This window comes from Cervus elaphus, chromosome 19 (assembly GCF_910594005.1).
Source record: "Cervus elaphus chromosome 19, mCerEla1.1, whole genome shotgun sequence".
Taxonomy (NCBI): Eukaryota; Metazoa; Chordata; class Mammalia; order Artiodactyla; family Cervidae; genus Cervus; species Cervus elaphus.
This window is the reverse complement of record NC_057833.1, coordinates 80,660,709-80,682,250: the sequence shown is the minus strand read 5'-3', so window position 1 is coordinate 80,682,250 and position 21,542 is coordinate 80,660,709. Positions and strand designations below refer to the sequence as shown.

At 35.2% G+C, this 21,542-nt stretch overlaps 2 protein-coding genes across 4 annotated transcripts in view; one reads left to right on the top strand and one right to left on the bottom strand.

Moving 5' to 3' along the window:
• Nucleotides 1-15,175, top strand: part of NPHP3 (nephrocystin 3) — a 56,727-nt gene extending 41,552 nt beyond the window's left edge. For all 3 annotated transcript variants that reach the window (XM_043874621.1, XM_043874622.1, XM_043874620.1), the window contains exons 18-27: nt 101-195; nt 829-951; nt 2,573-2,762; nt 2,921-3,162; nt 4,394-4,469; nt 5,704-5,831; nt 7,135-7,375; nt 12,406-12,531; nt 13,111-13,226; nt 14,239-15,175. In XM_043874621.1, the coding sequence (XP_043730556.1) occupies nt 101-195; nt 829-951; nt 2,573-2,762; nt 2,921-3,162; nt 4,394-4,469; nt 5,704-5,831; nt 7,135-7,375; nt 12,406-12,531; nt 13,111-13,226; nt 14,239-14,419 (1,518 nt within the window). In that variant the 3' untranslated portion in view covers nt 14,420-15,175. The remainder of the gene's footprint in view (nt 1-100; nt 196-828; nt 952-2,572; nt 2,763-2,920; nt 3,163-4,393; nt 4,470-5,703; nt 5,832-7,134; nt 7,376-12,405; nt 12,532-13,110; nt 13,227-14,238) is intronic.
• Nucleotides 15,176-17,788: 2,613 nt separating this feature from the next.
• UBA5 (ubiquitin like modifier activating enzyme 5) overlaps nt 17,789-21,542 on the bottom strand; it is a 31,111-nt gene continuing 27,357 nt past the window's right edge. Inside the window, exons 10-12 of the mRNA XM_043873585.1 lie at nt 20,453-20,528; nt 20,197-20,303; nt 17,789-19,661 (exon numbers count right to left, since the gene is read on the bottom strand). Coding sequence (XP_043729520.1) covers nt 19,578-19,661; nt 20,197-20,303; nt 20,453-20,528 — 267 coding nt within the window. The 3' untranslated portion in view covers nt 17,789-19,577. The remainder of the gene's footprint in view (nt 19,662-20,196; nt 20,304-20,452; nt 20,529-21,542) is intronic.

Below are 21,542 nucleotides of genomic sequence, written 5' to 3'. Positions count from 1 at the left end.
TAAATTGAAATAATTATAAATTTCATTTTAAAAATTCATTGTTAGATGTACAGTGATTTACAGAAAATAGACTGTAATATTTTTTTCTTTTTCTCCATAGGCTTGGGAAACAGTGAGACTAGAATACATGGAAGGTCCCACCATTATTGCTGCATATAGACAAAAGCTAACTAATTATTTTACCATGCAGCTAAGGTATTACAAACATCCATTTTGTTGTTCTTAGCTTCTGCAACACACTGTACCTCTGTGTCCTTATTTTTTTCTTTCTTAGAATAACTTAATATATAAAAATTTACTTATTATTTTAAAGGTTAAGTCCTCGCCTGTTAAGCCCAAAAGAATAAAATATAATTATGCAAGTCAGTCTTTTAATATTATGCTAAAGATTTAAGTTTAAGTGAAATCAATGCAGGATCATTTTATCATTTTTATTTTATTCTAGTTAAATAGTTTAAGTAGTTTAAAAATATGTGTGTGTCTGTAAATACCTGGGTGTGTACAGTTGTGTCCATTGATGGGATTTTTTTTTCTTTTTGATAATTCAATTTGTGTCCATTGATGGTTTTTTTTAATAGTTCAATACCTACTCTATAGATATAGGAAAATACCTATAGAGTTTGATCAGTGGTCCTGAATGTCACTTTATTTCCATAGTTAGGTTCATAAAGTTTCTGATTTTTACCTAATTTTCTCAGTATTATTCATAGAGTCAAGGATAGGATATATATCAAATATATATCTCCTCCTTTAACATTTGCCAGTAGTCTTTTGAAGCAATCTCATGTGGGACAGTACTACTGAATGTTGTCCCTTCTCTTCTAATAGTCAGGACCGAGTGACTTGGAGGAGTGCAGATGAACTGCCTTGGCTTTTCCAGCAGCAGGGAAGTAAACAGAAGCTGCATGATTGTCTTCTTAACCTCTTTGTGTCTCAAAACCTCTATAAAAGGTAAAAAACTTATTTGTAGGACATCTTTCCCCAGAAAAACAGATTCAAACAGTTGTCCGGTTTAACAGGGGGAAATGGCATTCTTCATTTAAAAATTAGTCCACTTTCAGTGGTAACCAAAATACAAAACAATGTGGGAGAAATTTTAAACAGTTTGCAAATTGCCATGTCTACTTTTTCCAAGAGGTAAACAAAAAAGATGCTGTGCTGTGCTTAGTCACTCAGTCGTGTCTGACTCTTTGCAACCTCATGGACTGTAGCCCACCAGGCTCCTCTGTCCATGGGGATGCCCAGGCAAGAATACTGAAGTGGGTTGCCATGCCTTCCTCCAGGGGATCTTCCCAACCCAGGGATCAAACCAAAGTCTCCCACATTGTAGGTAGATTCTTTACTTCTGTGCCACCAAGGAAGCCCAAACAAAAAAGATAAGAGTATTGTTTTTATAAAATCAGAACTGGAATGCTTTTGAGATAGCTTTGTATCTTAATCTTTCACTGAAGTAGGTTTAAATCCAGACCACCCAGAGAGGTGGTTCATGATGTCTACCTCTTAGGGCATCCAAGTATTTTAAAGTATAGCCTTCAAACCAGACTTTGGGCTCTTCATAGGATCTGACTGGTGTCAGAATTTAAAGAAAGAATTACCCTTTTTTTTTATAATAATCTTTTTTAAGTTTTTATTCTATCTTTTTGGCTGTACCACATGGCATGTGGGATCTTATTTCTCTTACCAGAGGTCAAACCCTCACCCCGTGCAGTGGAAGCGCCAAGCCTTAACCACTGGCCCACCAGGGGAATCCTTCATGTCTCATTGTTATCTCCTGGTGTGTCTGAATTTGCCTCTTGCAGGATCACCTTTTTATGAGCCAACCTTCTGACCTCTAAGCCCCACGTCTGTCTCGCCTAGAAATTTAGACACTTCTCATAACTTAGCTGCATAATTTGTTTCGTTCCTTAATGATCTCTCTCAAATTTCTTTGTTGCAGCTCATAAATTATTTCTGATCTCCCTCCAGTGTTTCATGATTCAAATCATTCATCGGTAGATGGTGTTAAGCAGGATGGAGAGCTATGATTCATCCTTCAGTTTAACAGCTCTCGTCCTGCTTAATACCATCTACCGATGAATAAGCTCACTTCTATCATCCCGTTCCTTGATGAGAATACAAAGCAGGTATTCTGACAGCTTGCCTGTACTTGGTTTCTTCTTTTCTCATTTCCATCATTTAAAATAATCTTGGGGTGAACTCAGCAGTTGACTGCATATCATAAGAAGTCTCAACAGGGTTCTGATAGGGTTCCATTGGTGAATAACCATAATGGCATTAATGGTAACAGCCAACACTATGGAGTACTTGCTACAAGCCATAATCTCCTCAAAGCAACACTTGAGGCAGGTGATGTCGGGGTGCTCCTTCTGCAGTCGAGAATGATGAAGTGAGAGAGAACACAGCCAGAGTGCGGTGGACTCAGATGGCAGGCCCAGTTTACACCTTTACCTCACGACACTGGACTGGCCTCCTAATACACTGTCAGTAGCTTGATAGGAATTTGTGGCATCTTCACTCAGTAGTGGGGTTTAACGTTTCTTTTTCATTATATTACTGTTATTTGTTGAAACAGAGGACACTTTGCTGAGTTGCTGAGTTATTGGCAGTTTGTTGGCAAAGACAAAAGCGCGATGGCAGCAGAATACTTTGATTCATTGAAGCAGTATGAGAAAACCTGTGAAGGTGAAGAGAGCATGGTTTGCTTAGCTGACCTTTATGAAACCCTGGGGCGATTTCTCAAGGATCTAGGCCTTCTCAGTCAGGTAACTTCAGCAGGGAGTTAGAGACTGCATGGGTTTTCATGTTTACTCTTTTCTCCTTGCTAGGAATTGATGTAGCTTTCATTTGTTGTGCTAATCAGATGGCAAATCTTATAGGATTTCACTCATATTAATTGGTCTTTAACCATATTCTTCCCCAGGCTGTTGTGCCTTTGCAGAGGTCTCTGGAGATTCGAGAAACAGCTTTAGATCCAGATCACCCACAAGTAGCTCAGTCTCTCCACCAGCTCGCAAGTGTGTATGTGCAGTGGAAGAAGTTTGGCAATGCAGAACAACTGTATAAACAGGCATTGGAAATCTCAGAAAATGCCTATGGTTCAGACCATCCACATATTGCTCGCGAACTTGAGGCACTTGCAACTTTGTACCAGAAACAAGATAAGTAAGATTTCAATTAGTAATTTTCTGTTTTTTTGACAGGGAATTACAGTTCTTAATGTACTTATGTGGGAGGCATTGTTTTGTGGCTGTGTACTTTTCTTTATCCTGTACTTTCCTTATCCTATATTCTTTTGAATCCACTATATGTAAATATTATTCTTGGTCTGGGTCTTCATGGGGTAAACAGAAAATTAGAAGTGCAAGGTTCATCTCTGTTTCAAGACGTGTGGAGGACAGAGCATGGACTTTGGAGTCATAGAGCTGGATATGAAAATGAGCTCCTTTGCTGACTGGCTTTGTAATATTGAGTACTACTAATACAGGGGGCGGCAAACCATCACCCACATGCCGAGTCCAGAAGGTCCCCTGTTTTGGACCTAAGGTTGAAGTGGAACACAGCCATAGTTTTTTTCATTTACATATTGTCTGTGGCTGCTTTCACGCTTCAGCAGTAGCTTTTTAGTTTCAACAGAGATCACATAACCCACAAAGGCAAAAATGTTTACTGGCTAGCAGTTTAGAGAAGTTTGATCCCTAGTATAATACGTTCTCTGAAAGGTATCTCTTCTCTATCTGAAATCATTTTTGCTCAATCATAAGTGACACATATTGGCATTTTTTCTTTTAACTTCTAAAAATATTGTTTCACACAGATTTTGTGACTTTCACATTTCTATGTGACCAAATATTAGCTGATACAGCAAACTAAAGTTTTGAATTTTCATTTAATTAGACTGCTTTTTAGAGATTACCTTTTAAACTCAAAATGAGTTTAATCAGCTGAAAAATAGTTAAATGTCAGCTAGTTGGAAGACTTGTTCTTTTAGTTGCTAAGTCATGTCTGAGTCTTTTGTGACCCCATGGACTATATCTCGCCAGACTCCTCTGTGCATGGGATTTTTCCAGACAAGAATACTGGAGTGCGTTGCCATTTTCTTCTCTAGGGATCCATTTTCCTTCTCCTGACTCAGGGATTGAACCTGCATCTCATGCATAGGCAGGCAGATTCTTTACCACTGAGTCCAATGGAAGACCACTTGGAGGACTAGATTTATTAGATTTTGTTCTATGAAAGTTTTTGTTTAAGATTTTTCATTCCATATGACTATCACTTCTGGAAATAATGTTGTATTTAATTAGCAAAAAAAGGCTTTACGTTGTGCTTTCATTTCACTGAAGTATGACATTTTGGACATGTTGCTTTCCTTTGACTTCCTTTTTTTTTTTTTAAGATATGAACAAGCTGAACATTTTAGGAAAAAATCGTTTAAAATTCGTCAGAAAGCTGCAAGGAGAAAAGGCAACTTGGTAATGAGAGATTTCTTTTGTGTTATGATTTGAACAAAAAGGAAAAGAACATCTCTGTATCATAATGTAGATGCATAAACCTCACATATTTAAGAACTTTTGATTTTAAATTAATTTCTAGGGAAGTACTGATTAATATTTTCTGATTTAAAATGCATGTTTAAATATTAGTATCACTGAGAAGTACAAATTAGTATGTGTTTAAAAAGTGTAACTATGTATTTTGGTAATCATTTTACACTATATACATATGTCATATCATCATGTTGTACACTTTAAATTTACACAGTGTTATATGTCAATTATATCTCAACAAAGCTGGGGAAATTTTTTTTTAATTTTTAAAAAGTAGAACTATATAATTCAAAGATTAGATTTTAATGTGAAGCAATTATACTCCAATAAAAATAAAAATGATAAAGGTTAGATTTTAGAAGATGAACTTAAAAGCTGTTTCAATTTTTTAAAGGACTGGAAAAGAGAATAAAAGAAATTTAGTAAACATTTAATGTTACATTCAAATGCCAAGAAATTATTATCCTCAAGTGCAAAAAATTTTTCATTTTTCTAAGCTGCTGATAAAATAAATATAGCATATTTGTTTATTTTAACTTAAAATGCTATAGTCAGTTTTTTTATTATAATGTATTTGACATCTAACATTGTGTAAATATAAGATGTACAACATATTTATTTGATGCATTTATATATTAAAATATGATTACACCATAACATCACATCACAAAATTATTTCTTTTTTGTGGTCAGAATAATTAAGACCTAGTCTCTTAGCAAGTTTGATGATTATAATACAGTATTGTTACCATTATTCCCTATGCTATACATTTGATTTCCAGGACTTACTTGTCTATTAGTTGCAAGTGCTATGTGCAATTTTAAGTACCTGGTATTAAATGTTTAGTAATAGGGTTAATAAATATATGCACATTAATTCTGTTTCCTAATCTTTTCGATGCATTTAGGGATTCTGTTCATTTTGCTAAGATATCTCAGTCATTTTCACAAAATAGCTTTCAATGAATTTAAGAACGTGGTGTCACTGGGAAGTATGCATATTTTTAAATAATCATTAGATTAATTCAGTATACTTAAAGTAATTGTAATCTACTTTAAAGGAAACAAAAGGAGAAAGGATTTTTTCAGAACCCTAGTATATTGCTTCAGAATCAGATTGCACTTACTTGATGATTCTTGTGAATTTCTGTTTCTCCAGTATGGATTTTCCCTTTTACGTAGACGGGCCCTACAATTAGAAGAGCTCACGTTAGGTAAGGATACACCTGACAATGCTCGGACCCTCAATGAACTGGGTGTGCTCTACTATCTTCAGAACAACCTGGAGTGAGTACCATACTGTTAATATTGAAAACAGGTGTTCATTTCATCTCTTAGATGCAAAGCTGTTTTACATTTCTATCAAGACAAGCTAGAAAAAATTGACAGTAACCATGCAAAGTTTCATGTATGGTATGTTATGAACATGGCCACATTTAACAAAAACCATGACAATTTCTCCACTGTTTCCTTTCACATTGTTTCTTTAGTAACTAAAAGGATATTCTATAGTTTCCTTAGTATTTTATATGTTTATAACAAGTGAGTTTGTGTAGATATTGTACAAAAGATCTCACATAAGAACAAACTTGGGACTGAGGGAAAATGAAGAAAAGAATGTAGATGGCTGCTAATTTTATTCTTCAGTTTATTTTGGGCATAGACTCAAAAAGAGTCTTTTATGAAAAATGGGTGCTTTGGGACTTCTTTGTATGTCAGCAAAATACAATAGACTTGACATGCTAGATATCAGAAAAATACAAATATTTAGCCTGCTTCACAAAGGAGCAAGGTCTGCTGTTTGCTGTGGTGCTCAGGCTTCTCATAGTGGTGGCTCCTCTTGTTGCAGAGCATGGGCTCTAGGGCACATGGGCTTCAATAGTTGTAGCACACAGGCTCAGCAGTTGCAGCTCCCAGGCTCTACATTATGGGCTCAGTAGTTTCGGCCCACGGGCATATGTAATCTTCCCAGACCAGGAATTGAACACGTGTCCCCTGTACTGGCTGGCAGATTCTTATCCACCGCCCTATCAGGGAAGTCGCACAAAGGGTTCTTTCATTAAAAATTATTTAGTACTAGGGAGCTCCCTTGCGGCCTGCTGGTTAGGATTTGGCTCTTTCACTGTGGAGGCCTGGGTTCTACCCCGGTCAGGGAACCATCTTGCATGGCACAATGCAGCCAAAATACCAAAAAAAAAAAAAAAAAAAACCCCAACCAGATTTACTACTAACTCCAAAGGGAGGGAGAAGGAAAGAATACCAAAATCTTTTGAGTTTGGCTTAGTAATTTTTAAGGTATAAAAAGTTTGTTTTGGAAACTATTTATGAGTACGTCTTTTAGGAGAGTGAAGTGGAGAATTGAGACAATCATCCAGATACTTTTGGTTCTCACACTACCAGGAAGCCATATTTAATTTTTGGAAAAGGGCAGAAAGAGATGAGAGGTGGGAAAGAGGATTTTGAGCTGAATCCTTCATTTTAACTATCTTGGATTTAAGAATAAAAGTACTTCAGTTCTCTTCCTAACTAGGAGGACTAGGGTTCTGACTTCTAGACAGTAGTTTAAACCATCTGGGTCTTTTGTTCATAGAACAGCTGAGCAGTTTCTGAAGCGTTCCTTGGAGATGAGGGAGAGAGTTCTAGGACCAGATCACCCTGACTGTGCCCAGTCTTTGAATAATCTGGCGGCTCTATGCAATGAAAAGAAACAGTATGACAAAGCAGAAGAACTTTATGAAAGAGCCTTAGACATTCGGAGACGAGCATTAGCTCCTGATCACCCTTCTTTGGCTTATACGGTAAAGCATCTTGCGATCTTATACAAGAAAATGGTAAGTAATCCAGAGCATGCCTACATGTGTTTTATAATATACCAGTTAAGCCATAATTGCTGTAAGCAAAATAATTTATCTTCCGATGGATAGGTTATTTTCTATGAGCTTTTAACTCAGAATGATTTAATTTCAGACTTAATTAAGGTACTAGTTTTTAAAAATACATTCTAAATACAAATGCGTTTGTCAGCACTCTAACTAGAACTTATTCTTTTACATTTCAGAGTTCTTTTTTTTTTTTCCATTTATTTTTATTCATTGGAGGCTCATTACTTTACAATATTGTAGTGGTTTTTGCCATACATTGACATGAATCAGCCATGGATTTACATGTGTTCCCCATCCCGATCCCCCCTCCCGCCTCCCTCTCCATCCCATCCCTCTGGGTCTTCCCAGTGCACCAGCCCTGAGCACTTGTCTCATGCATCCAACCTGGGCTGGTGATCTGTTTCACCCTTGATAGTACACTTGTTTCAATGCTGTTCTCTCTGAACATCCCACCCTCGCCTTCTCCCACAGAGTCTAAAAGTCTGTTCTGTACATATGTGTCTCATTTTCTGTTTCGCATATAGGGATATCATTACCATCTTTTTAAATTCCATATATATGCATTAGTGTACTGTATTGGTCTTTATCTTTCTGACTTGCTTCACTGTGTATAATGGGCTCCAGTTTTATCCATCTCATTTGAACTGATTCGAATGAATTCTTTTTAATGGCTGAATAAAATTCCATAGTGTATATGTACCACAGCTTTCTTATCCATTCGTCTACTGATGGGTATCTAGGTTGCTTCCATGTCCTGGCTATTGCTGCGATGAACATTGGGGTACACGTGTCTCTTTCAGATCTGGTTTCCTCGGTGTGTATGCCCAGGAGTGGGATTGCTGGGTCATATGGCAGTTCTATTTCCAGTTTTTTCAGAAATCTCCACACTGTTTTCCATAGTGGCTGTACTAGTTTGCATTCCCACCAACAGTGTAAGAGGGTTCCCTTTTCTCCACACCCTCTCCAGCATTTATTGCTTGTAGACTTTTGGATAGCAGCCATCCTGACTGGCATGTAATGGTACCTCATTGAGGTTTTGATTTGCATTTCTCTGATAATGAGTGATGTTGAGCATCTTTTCATGTGTTTGTTAGCCATCTGTATGTCTTCTTTGGAGACATGTCTGTTTAGTTCTTTGGCCCATTTTTTTTTTGATTGGGTCATTTGTTTTTCTGGAATTGAGCTGCAGGAGTTGCTTGTATATTTTTGAGATTAATCCTTTATCTGTTTCTTCATTTGCTATTATTTTCTCCCATTCTGAAGGCTGTCTTTTCATCTTGCTTATAGTTTCCTTTGTTGTGCAAAAGCTTTTAAGTTTCATTAGGTCCCATTTGTTTAGTTTTGCTTTTATTTCCAATATTCTGGGAGGTGGGTCATAGAGGATCTGCTATGATTTATGTCGGAGAGTGTTTTGCCTATGTTCTCCTCTAGGAGTTTTATAGTTTCTGGTCTTACATTTAACCTTTAATCCATTTTGAGTTTATTTTTGTGTATGGTGTTAGAAAGTGTTCTAGTTTCCTTCTTTTACAAGGGGTTGACCAGTTTTCCAAGCACCACTTGTTAAAGAGGCTGTCTTTTTTCCATTGTATATTCTTGCCTCCTTTGTTGAAGATAAGGTGTCCGTAGTTACATGGATTTATCTCTGGGCTTTCTATTCTGTTCCATTGATCTATATTTCTGTCTTTGTGCCAGTACCATACTGTCTTGATGACTGTGGCTTTGTAGTAGAGTCTGAAGTCAGGCAGGTTGATTCCTCCAGTTCCATTCTTCCTTCTCAAGATTACTTTGGCAACTCGAGGTTTTTTGTATTTCCATAAAAATTGTGAAATTATTTGTTCTAGTTCTGTGAAAAATACCTTTGGCAGCTTGATAGGGATTGTGTTGAATCTATAGATTGCTTTGGGTAGTATAGTCATTTTCACAATATTGATTCTTCCAATCCATGAACACAGTATATTTCTCCATCTATTTGTGTCCTCTTTGATTTCTTTCATCAGTGTTTTATAGTTTTCTATGTATAGGTCTTTCATTTCTTTAGGCAGATATACTCCTACCATTGTTGCAATGGTGAATGGTATTGTTTCTTTAATTTCTCTTTCTGTTTTCTCATTGTTAGTGTATAGGAATGCAAGGGATTTCTGTGTGTTAATTTTATATCCTGCAACTTTACTGTATTCATTGATTAGCTCTAGTAATTTTCTGGAAGAGTCTTTAGGGTTTTCTATGTAGAGGATCATGTCATCTGCAAACAGTGAGAGTTTCACTTCTTCTTTTTCTATCTGGCTTCCTTTTCTTTCTTTTTCTGCTCAGATTGCTGTGGCCAAAACTTCCAAAACTATGTTGAATAGTAGTGGTGAGAGTGGGCACCCTTGTCTTGTTCCTGATTTTAGGGGAAATGCTTTCAATTTTTCACCATTGAGGATGATGTTTGCTATGGGTTTGTCATATATAGCTTTTATTATGTTGAGGTATGTTCCTTCTATGCCTGCTTTCTGGAGAGTTTTTATCATAAATGGATGTTGAATTTTGTCAAAGGCTTTTTCTGAATCTATCAAGATAATCATATGGTTTTTATCTTTCAATTTGTTAATGTGGTGTGTTACATTGATTGATTTGTGGATATTAAAGAATCCTTGCATTCCTGGGATAAAGTCCACTTGGTCATGATGTATGATCTTTTTAATATGTTGTTGGATTCTGTTTGCCAGAATTTTGTTAAGAATTTTTGCATCTATGTTCATCAGTGATATTGGCCTATAGTTTTCTTTTTTTGTGGCATCTTTGTCTGGTTTTGGAATTAGGGTGATGGTGGCCTCATAGAATGAGTTTGGAAGTTTACCTCCTTCTGCAATTTTCTGGAAGCATTTGAGTAAGATAGGTGTTAACTCTTCTCTAAATTTTTGGTAGAATTCAGCTGTGAAGCCATCTGGTCCTGAGCTTTTGTTTGCTGGAAGATTTCTGATTACAGTTTTGATTTCCTTGCTTGTGATGGGTCTGTTAAGATCTTCTATTTCTTCCTGGTTCAGTTTTGGAAAGTTATATTTTTCTAGGAATTTGTCCATTTTTTCCAAGTTGTCCATTTTATTGGCATACAGCTGCTGGGAGTAATCTCTTATCCTTTGTATTTCAGTGTTGTCTGTTATGATCTCTCCATTTTCATTTCTAATTTTGTTGATTTGGTTCTTCTCCCTTTGTTTCTTGATGAGTCTGGCTAACGGTTTGTCACTTTTGTTTATCTTTTCAAAAAACCAGCTTTTAGCTTTGTTGATTTTTGCTATGGTCTCTTTTGTTACCTTTGCATTTATTTCTGCCCTAATTTTTAAGATTTCTTTCCTTCTGCTAACCCTGGGGTTCTTCATTTCTTCCTTCTCTAGTTGCTTTAGGTGTAGAGCTAGGTTTTTTTTTTTTTTTTTCTTGTTTCTTGAGGTAAGCCTGTAATGCTATGAACCTTCCCCTTAGCACTGCTTTTACAGTGTCCCATAGGTTTTGGGTTGTTGTGTTTTCATTTTCATTTGTTTCTATGTATATTTTGATTTCTTATTTCTTCTATGATTTGTTGGTTATTCAGAAGCGTGTTATTTAGCCTCCATATGTTTGAATTTTTAATAGTTTTTTTTCCTGCAATTGAGATCTAGTCTTACTGCATTGTGGTCAGAAAAGATGACTGGAATGATTTCAATTTTTTTGAATTTCCCAAGGCTAGATATATGGCCCAGGATGTGATCTATTCTGGAGAAGGTTCCGTGTGCACTTGAGAAAAACGTGAAATTGATTGTTTTGGGGTGAAATGTCCTATAGATATCAATTAGGTCTAGCTGGTTCATTGTGTCATTTAAAGTTTGTGTTTCCTTGTTAATTTTCTGTTTAGTTGATCTATCCATAGGTGTGAGTGGGGTATTAAAGTCTCCCACTATTATTGTGTTAATTGTTCATTTCCCCTTTCATACTCATTAGCATTTGCCTTACATATTGTGGTGCTCCTATGATGGGTGCATATATATTTATAATTGTTATATCTTCTTCTTGGATTGATCCTTTGGTCATTATGTAGTGTCCTTCTTTGTCTCTTTTCACAGCCTTCATTTGAAAGTCTATTTTATCTGATATGAGTATTGCGACTCCTGCTTTCTTTTGGTCTCTGTTTGCGTGAAATATTTTTTTCCAGCCCTTCACTTTCAGTCTGTATGTGTCCCTTGTTTTGAGGTGGGTCTCTTGTAGACAGCAGAAGTTCCTAAAATTCAACCAGTATTAAGTTTGCAGTGTAGGCTACCACAGACATAACAAATCACCCAGTTGTCAGGACTGAAGAAGTCTGCATAGCTAATGAAATGACCATTTTAATTTCACTTTTTCTTTTCTTTGCTTGCAATTAAATGTAACCATTCTTTACCACAGAGTTCTAACCTAAGCAATATTTGGAGTTTTTATAGCTGTCTTTAAAACAAACGAAAATCAGGAAAAAAACCTGTTCTCATTTAGTGCGGTTACAGAGTTGTACAGACTTTGTGGGACTGTTGCTAACCCTCCTACTACTGAAGTTGATGTTTCAGTATAAAGGATCCATTGTTGCTATTTCTACCTAAATTTCAAGTAAAAAAGAAATAATCAGAAAAATCTGGAAAGGATTTGGTGGAAAATGAGTTTTAAAATGAAAACTTTGATGCTATCTCTGAACTATGTATAGTAGCAAACATACTATAACTGGCATGTGTTTACGACACCAGAAAGTTATAATGGGTGATCCTAAAGAACTTTCTGAGTTATCAGAGAAAATGTTCTTATATTCTATACAGTTTTACTTACATATTTTATTAGATTTCAGATATCCATAAACTTGTCCATTAAACTGGGAGGAAATATTTCTGAACTTTGTTCCTCAAAATTACTTTTTACCACAAAACTGTATTTATGGAACAAGCTCTGATCATAAAGTATTTATTGCTATAATATTTTTGTTAGATATCACTTTTGTGTTTTAGGGTAAACTTGACAAAGCTGTACCTTTGTATGAGCTGGCTGTTGAAATCCGGCAGAAATCCTTTGGCCCGAAGCACCCAAGTGTAGCTACTGCCTTGGTGAACTTAGCTGTTCTTTATAGCCAAATGGTAAGTTCCCATAATGTAATGCTTTATAAATGAATAGTTTTAACATATGAAATATAGGTAAACATGTACTAGATATATGTTAGATATGAAACAGTAAAAATAATTAAGGGACATTTAAGGTTATCTAATGTTCCCTTTAATACTTGAGAAATTATTAGTTACAATTGTAAGACAGTCGCTTCTTCTTAGTGTGAAATACTGTGTTTAGTTCATTGCATAGGCTTATTTATTTCTGGAGACTCCCTACATCTATTTATCTAATATTGTTCCTAAGATGTATCATTTGCTTATGATGAGTAAGAGATATGGTACCCTGGGGTACCACAAAGAAGTTTGTCCTTATATAATTGGATTAATGTTAGTTGTTACCAAGGCAGGTCTAACACTTAATTTTCTAAATCTTATTATACTACTTCTTTAATTATGATTACTCCTAAATTAATCAGTTTATCTACATCTCGTAGGAGGATATTAACTCTTTTAAAGCACTTAGCCAAGTAGGTCAGCTCAGTAGAATACCTCAAAAGTAATTTCAGAAACCCAATGTGTTCAAATGAGCATTGTTTCTTTTTTTATAAGAAAAAACACAGTGAGGCCTTGCCGTTATATGAACGAGCATTAAAGATTTACGAGGACAGCCTGGGTCGGATGCATCCTCGAGTTGGAGAAACACTAAAAAATTTAGCTGTGCTTAGGTAAGAATTTTTCACTTTCCTCATACAGCCAAAATCCCTTTTATGACATCTTTGATTCATCATAGAACCCCACAAAATATTTATTGCTGATATGCTTTTTATTGGAACAGAGGGGTTATTTTTGGCTGATCTAGTTCAAGAGACATTGAAATAATATCCAAAAGTGAAACTGAAGGTAGCACAACCTAGTTTGTAGAGGAGAGTATCATGGTAAATAAGAGGATGGATTACATATGCAGCTAACTGGCTCTGGTGGAAATCTGGGCAATTTGCTATCCTCAAAGTGAATTTATCATGTTGACTTTTGCATTATATTTACCTCAGGATGCTAACTTCCTTAAGCAGTTTCACTGTACCCATTACAATGGAGTCTTAATGGTGCCCCTATAAGACACTTGGCAGCAGACAAACAGGAGAAGAATTTGGGTATTCTGTTTTATTGGTCTGCCTGAAAATGGACTTTTCTTGCAGAGTAAAATTTACAAACTGAAGTTAAAATATAAAGTAAGATCATTTCTTAGGCAAAACACTAAGCCTAGAAATGATCCACAGACTCTTTCCAGGTAATGGGTCAAGCTGCCTCTTGTATGTCACTGTGGGAACATTCACCATTTCACAATGGACAGAAAACCTGGCTGTAGGGTTTTACACAAGGTGAGGTGGAGAGCACAATGATGTTTAGTAAGTCTCCACACTTTTGGGTAGATTTCAGGTGGATTTTTTTTTCCACTTATTTATATTTTGTCATATGGTTAAATGACTAGCAATTGGCTGAAATAATCTTGGAAATTCTGTGATCGTTGGCATTTTAGAAAATTCTGAAACTATTCAACAAATATAACTTTTTCTATATAAAAAACTAATAATTAAAAACCTCCAGTTTTTCAATCTTCAGCTTGGAAAAAAGAACATTTTTTTTTAATTTCTTTTTCTTGTTTTTCTGTATCCTGTAAGATCATTTAGAATTGTTAAAAGGTTATATTCTCATTTTGAGAATTTTTCTCTCCCAAAGCTATGAAGAAGGGGATTTTGAAAAAGCTGCTGAACTATACAAAAGGGCAATGGAAATAAAAGAAGCAGAAACGTCACTTTTGGGTGGAAAAGCTCCTTCCCAACACTCATCAAGTGGAGATACATTTAGCTTAAAAACAACCCATTCTCCTAATCTTTTCCTTCATCAAGGACAAAGGTGATAGCAGCAACTACAGTTCATTGGAAATGCACCTCAGGATGAAATATTTAAGAAATATTTGGAACTTCAGAATTTAAAATTTATAAAAACTGTTAAGAAAATTTAATTTTACTTTGTGTGATTTAACTGATTTATTTGTGTGCATTGGACTACACTGAAGTTTGAGTCATGATTATTTCAACTTTAGTTGTTTGAAAGAATTAGCTTTCCTATTGTGTGGGAACCAATATAGACACCTTGGAATCCTAAGATGACATGAAGAGTTGATCATGGAGAGTAGACTGGTCTCTGTTCTGTAAGAGCAGTTACAACTCTTTATTAGCAGTTAAGACAAGGAGTTCAAGAATTCCATGATTCTTATCTCTCAAAATCTACTTTAGCCTCACCATTCCTCATCTTGCTATTCAGTAGCAGTCTGGCCCAGTTGTCTACCTCAAAGAAAAGTTTCAGAATAAAGGGATAATGTTTATGGAACTATGAACTGTCTGTAAAATGAACTAGTGTTGGGAATCTCTATCTGCTACATTTCTTTTATTCTAACTTTTCCTTGAGCAGATATGGCTAAGCCCACTGTTTCCTGTGCTTTCTACATTGTATATTGTTTTTACTGTGTAGAATGTACTTGCACAATCATTACTTTGTCAACAAAGGTCCGTCTAGTCAAGGCTATGGTTTTTCCAGTGGTCATGTATGGATGTGAGAGTTGGACTGTAAAGAAAGCTGAGCACCGAAGAATTGATGCTTTTGAACTGTGGTGTTGGAGAAGACTCTTGAGAGTCCCTTGGACTGTAAGAAGATCTAACCAGTCCATCCTAAAGGAGATCAGTCCTGGGTGTTCATTGGAAGGACTGATTTTGAAGCTAAAACTCCAATACTTTGGCCACCTGATGCGAAGAGTTGACTCATTGGAAAAGACCTTGATGCTGGGAAAGATTGAGGGCAGGAGGAGAAGGGGACGACAGAGGATGAGACGGCTGAATGGCATCACCGACTCAATGGACATGGGTTTGAGTGGACTCCGGGAGTTGGTGATGGACAGGGAGGCCTGGCGTGCTGCAGTTCATGGGGTCGCAAAGAGTCGGACATGACTGAGCGACTGAACTGAACTGAAGTCCATATTGCAGTAACAAATCAAACTCTTTGGCACTCTTAACTTTTCCCAAAATACGGACACGACCTTCTTCCTTAAATGGCCTAAATCTACCTCTTCATTTACCTAGAACTCAAATTAGCTGGCCATTTTATACTGAAAATTAAATATTTTTATAGATTTTATAAATATTGCCAATCTGGGGTATTGTTTCATACCATTTATGTATTTATATATAATAAAATTTTCAATTTTAATACTTGTAAAATTCCAGCATGTATTAATTGTAAAGGTGAAAGATGTGATAACCATATTTCACTATTTTGAAATAAAGGTGAAATTTCAAGTTCTTTTTTCCACTCCAGTTTATACCAAAGGATTGTATTTACATAATTAAGAAAAATGTTGAACACTACAAAAAAAAGAATTAGCACTGTAGTTTGCTAATTCACTGAGTAGTTTGCTCATTCACTTGAGTAGTTTGCTCAACTTGAGCTTCAGTGACTCCTTAGAATTTTGGTTAACGTTCTCTAAGGCTTGGCTACTCAAGGTGGTCTGTGGACCAGAATCATCAGTATTACCCTGGGAGCTTAGTAAAAATTCAGACAGGCTCTCCCCAGACCTACTGAATCAGAGTCTTCAATGTAGCTAGATTCTCAGGTGATTAATATGCACATAAGTTTGGGAAACAGTGGTCTAATTTTAAGGCACTAGAGTGGTGTTCATTGGAAGGACTGATGTTGAAGCTGAAACTCCAATACTTTGGCCACCTCATGTGAAGGGTTGACTCATTGGAAAAGACCCTGATGCTGGGAGGGATTGGGGGCAGGAGGAGAAGGGGACAACAGAGGATGAGATGGCTAGATGGCATCACTGACTCGATGGACATGAGTTTGAGTAAACTCCGGGAGTTGGCGATGGACAGGGAGGCCTGGCGTGCTGCGATTCATGGGGTCGCAAAGAGTCGGACACAACAGAGCGACTGAACTGAACTGAACTGAGAGTGGTGACTTAAAGTAAATGAGGCAGAATCTTATGAAATGAGCATCCTTCTTCTCCCTTCTGGCAGAAGTACAAGAGGGAAAAAAGAAGATAAACTACAACCATAACACATATTTCTGGGTTTGCCAGCTATGAAAGGCACAAAGCAATTGAATTCACAAATATATCAGACACTGACTGATTTTAGAATTAACCTTTTAGAGTTTAAAATTTGATTATTTAGTGGTATAAGTAATTTAACACATCATAAATATTAAATTTAAATGCCTTAAACTTTAGAAAATAACCTGAGATTAATATCCTAGAAGAAGCCTGAAAAAAAGGAAAAACTAGCAAAAGGATAATATGCATTTTTCTTTGTTCCTTCAAAATTTGGACTTGAAAAAAAAAACAAAAAGTGAAAACTTACATTATTCAAAGTGACTTTATGTAAGTTATTAATTATACTTGAGGAGTGATTATTTCAAAAGGTTTAAGTTTAAATATAGTTTTTAAGACTACATTTTGATCTTACTAATTATACTACCAACTCAAATGTTTTCATGTAGAATGCCTACTTAAAAAGATTAAAAAAATAGGGACTTCCCTGAGGTCTAGTGGTTGGGACTCCATACTTCCACTACAGGGAGCACTATGATCCCACATGCCATGCTGCACGGCCAAAAAAAAGAGGTTCTCAAAAGGAATATTATGTGCACTTTAATATACACCTTTAACATGAAAAGCATAGGTTTCAAATAATTATAAATCTGAATTGGAAGGCTCTAAAGTGTGGTAGTTATAATTAATTTTCATTCATTAATACTTTACAAAAAGAAATACTAAAAAAAAAACATGCGACGGGGGAAGTTAAAGCTTCATTAATATTCTCAAATATTTATTACATTTTTGGGTTGGTCAGTGTGTTTATAGGTATTCAGGAAGTAATATTTTTACATAAAGAAACTCATAATACTTACTTTTTTTTTTACTACATAAAACATTTGAATAGTACCACAAATTAACCTCCCGTTAAATTAAAAAGGGATTAAAGTTAAACATATTGTTTGTTTTACTCTAATTTAGAGCATTTGTGCTAAGGCAATTTTGGGAGTGTGTTTCTATCTTTCACACTTGAAGCAATAGTGTTATAAATCTGGTCAAACACTGGGTTTATTTAGTAATGTAAAATTCAATGATGATTAATTTCTCATAGTCAGCTGTCTACGTATACAAATTTTCATGATATACAGACTGTCAAGAGAGCACTCTAGATTACAAAAAATATTTGTTACCAGATTTTTTTCTGCTAAAATAAAAACTTTAATGGAAGATATAAGAAAAAAATTAGATAAGATTTTATAAAATATAAGATACCAGCAGGCTACAAATTAAGAACAGAAAAAAAAATCTTTAGAAGATAGTAGGTTCTAACATGTGTATGTATAACTGATTCACTTTGCTGCACACCTGAACATAAACACAACACTGTCAATCAACTATACATCAATAAAAACTTCTTTAAAATGACAGTAGGTTCTAGCTATTTATCAAACTATATAAACTTAAACTTGTAAGTATAGCCTTACCAAATTAATGTACCAAAGGAATGTTATTTAGAAAGACTGCATTTCTTTTCTGAAATTCAAAGCATCTCTATGAACTAGAAAAGTCATTTTACAGATGAACATACTAAACTTTTAAATAACTGCAATGACTTACCAACGCAACATAAATATGTTTCAAGACTAGAAAGCTATCCCCATACATCCTGACATTACCATAAACATAAGAATCACAGTACCCTAAAATCTCAAAACCAATATATTAAACATATGTGATATTTGCAACTTTCTGAAATTAGTTTGTAGAATCTTATTTCATAAGTAGGAAAGGTACTTGTAATTTTTTAATTAGATTTTCCCCTAGAGATAGAATTTAGACATTCTCTCTACAAAGCAAAGAAATCATCAAAATAGGAGACGAGCACAGTAACAGCCGACAGATAACGGTTACACACCCACGTTCATTAGTCTCCAGACCATCACGAATTTACTTCAACCAAAGCTCTCTAAGCCTTCATTATTTGTATGCAAACTCCAGAGAAAAGCAGTTTATCAAATTATTTTGATTAGGGAAAATGATACTCTTCCCTGTGAAGAAATACATGTCAGTCATTGCAGAGGTAATTTAGGCTTCATTTATTATCTGCTACCCAGGACAAGCCTTTGCCAGTACCTAATTACCTGGGGAATCAAATCTGAATAAAATAAAGTATTAGAAGGTAGCCCATATAATGGGCATAAATTAGGTGATCTTAAGCCTAAATTTATCTTTTGCTCCTCAGTAAAGCACAGTGACTCAGACAGATGATATGCTTTTTCCTAGTGCAGAAATACAATTTGTATATCCTGAAAATATCTTTATTTATCTATCCATAAAGAAAGTTTCTTTTTATTTGCCTCTGTCTTGCTTAGATTATATATATCACAAGTTTACAAACTTTTCCAGTGCCTACATTTCAGCTTGTATTTCATCAGGAAACATTTGAGAGGATGTTTTTACTTTATAGGTTTACAACTGGAAATTCACTGTTGCTCAAGTTAGTAATAGTGGGCTTGTAGAGAGCAATTCCAAACACAATGAGTATGTGCCCGCTGGCTATAATAATCAACATGCTGTACCTCTTGTTCTTTCCCTATATTTGATCACACACTATTCTATCTATTGTCCATGGCCTCAGGCAACAGACTACAAAGGAGTACTGGAAAGAAAAGAAATATACCAGCAAATTAGTCCTTTCTTCTCACCCCTCCCAAAAGGTCAAAACAGTTCAATGGCTCACCTACAATAATCCTTTGAAGTTTTCTTACTAGAATGAAACATGAGTTTTAAGAGAGCTTCTGATTTAGTGGAAGGATGGGAGCAACAAGCAACAGTCACAGAATTTCCAAAGAGTTAATAACAATTCAGTGAAGATTACACATCAACTGATGTTCCCCTAAGTTTTCTCAGTTTTTAGATGATTTTTTTAATTGCAAGGGAACAGGTTTAAACACAGGAAATAAAATATAGGCCAGTCCATTATTTACATGTTCTTCATCTTGGCCATAAGGTCTTCCAAGCTTTCACCAGAATCTTCTACTGTTACTTCAGGTACAGAATCTTCTTGCTGTCAATAAATGAGGGAAACATGGTGAAAAAATAATCAAAGTTCTTGATGCTTAGGAACATATCAGTATGCTATAGTCATGTTAAAAAAAACTTACAAAGTAAACCTTCTTTAATAAATATGCCTTCTAATTTTTAGGAGAGATAAAGTCCTTTATTTTCTCCATCAGTCATTTGACTTACAAGGCAGTAATTTCAGTGTTCTTGAGCTCTCTACTGAACTGATATTTTTAAATGGTATCATGGCTAAACTATCAATATACAGAAAAAGTAGTCATTTAATCAAAATCTATTTCACCAATCCATCAGTGAATGAACAAAACTATTTTATATCTATATTTTCAAATAGTTTAAAATGTGCTGTGCATATTTACATGTTAACACCGAATACCTCTCTCTCTCACAAATCTTAATGCCTAGAAGGTAAAATATCTAAAATAAGAAACACTGGCATTATAAAATAGGTTGAAGATGGAAGAATATAAATAGACATTTTCTCTTATGTCTTCTTATGGTAAATCAGATTTTAGATGTACCTTTTGAGGAACTGTATATGCCACTGTAATTCCTTTAGGTAAGTTAGGGATTGGACCTGAAGAATTTTTCAGTTCCTCTTCTGAAATCTCAGATACCAACTCAATACCTGTAAAGTTAAACTTAATCTTAAAACCACTTTCAAGGAACTTAATGAGCAATAATCATTCAAAACTTGTATAATCTTAATTATAATTAGATTCCCTCCCATAAAAGAAGGTTTTTTGCTGCCATTTCAATTTATAAAACAATTCCTACCCCACTCATTGTCTTCATGTATTATCTCTCCTTCTTCTTGAATAACCTCCTGTTTGGGCAGTGCTGCTACCTTTTTCTGTAGAAATCAAACAGTTTCAGTGTTTCTACTCATTCTCAGTTCTCTGAAGCATCATACAGAATTGATCAGAATCAAGAATTCAGACAGACTTTTTCTAAGGTCTACATACAGAGACCTTACGGAATACATAAAAAGACCCTGCAGATATGTACCACTAATCATCAGGGAAATGTGAATGAAAACCACAATGAGATAACACTTGTGAGAATGACTACCATCAAAAAGAAAACAAATAACAAATGTGAGCAGGGATGTGGAAAAAAGGGAAACCCTGTGCACCGTTAGCATGATTATAAACTGGTGCAATCACTGGAAAACAGTCTGGAGGTGTCTCAAAAAATTAAAAACACAACTACCATGTAATCTAGCAATTTCACTTCTGGGTTTTTATTTTTTTTTATGAAAACAAAAACACTCAAAAGATATAATATCAAAAGATATTAATAATCCAATGTTCATTGCAGCATTATTTATAGCAGCCAAAACATGAAAGCAACCTAAGTGTCTATCAACAGATAACTGGATAAAGAAGGTGTGGTATCTATATACAATGGAATATGACTCAGCCATAAAAAAATTTACTATTGCAACATGGATGGAACTACAAGGCATTATGCTAAATGAAATAAGTCAGACAACCAAAGATAAATACCATATAATCTCACTTAAATAAAGGATCTAAAAACAAAAGGAAAACACTCACAGATACAGAGAACAAATAATGTTGCCATCGGAGAGGTGGGGGTGCAAAATAAGTGAAGTGAACAAAAAGGTCTAAAGCTATAATTATATAATAAGTCACAGAAATACAATTTACAGTACAGGGAATGTAGTCAATAATATTTTAATAACTTTGTATAGGAAGAGATAATAACTAGACTTAGCATGGTGATCATTTGACAATGTATGCAAATGTCAAATCATTACATGGTACACCTGAAACTAGCATAATACTGTATGTCAACCATATTTTAGCTTAAAAAATTAAAATTTAAAAACAGAATTCAGACA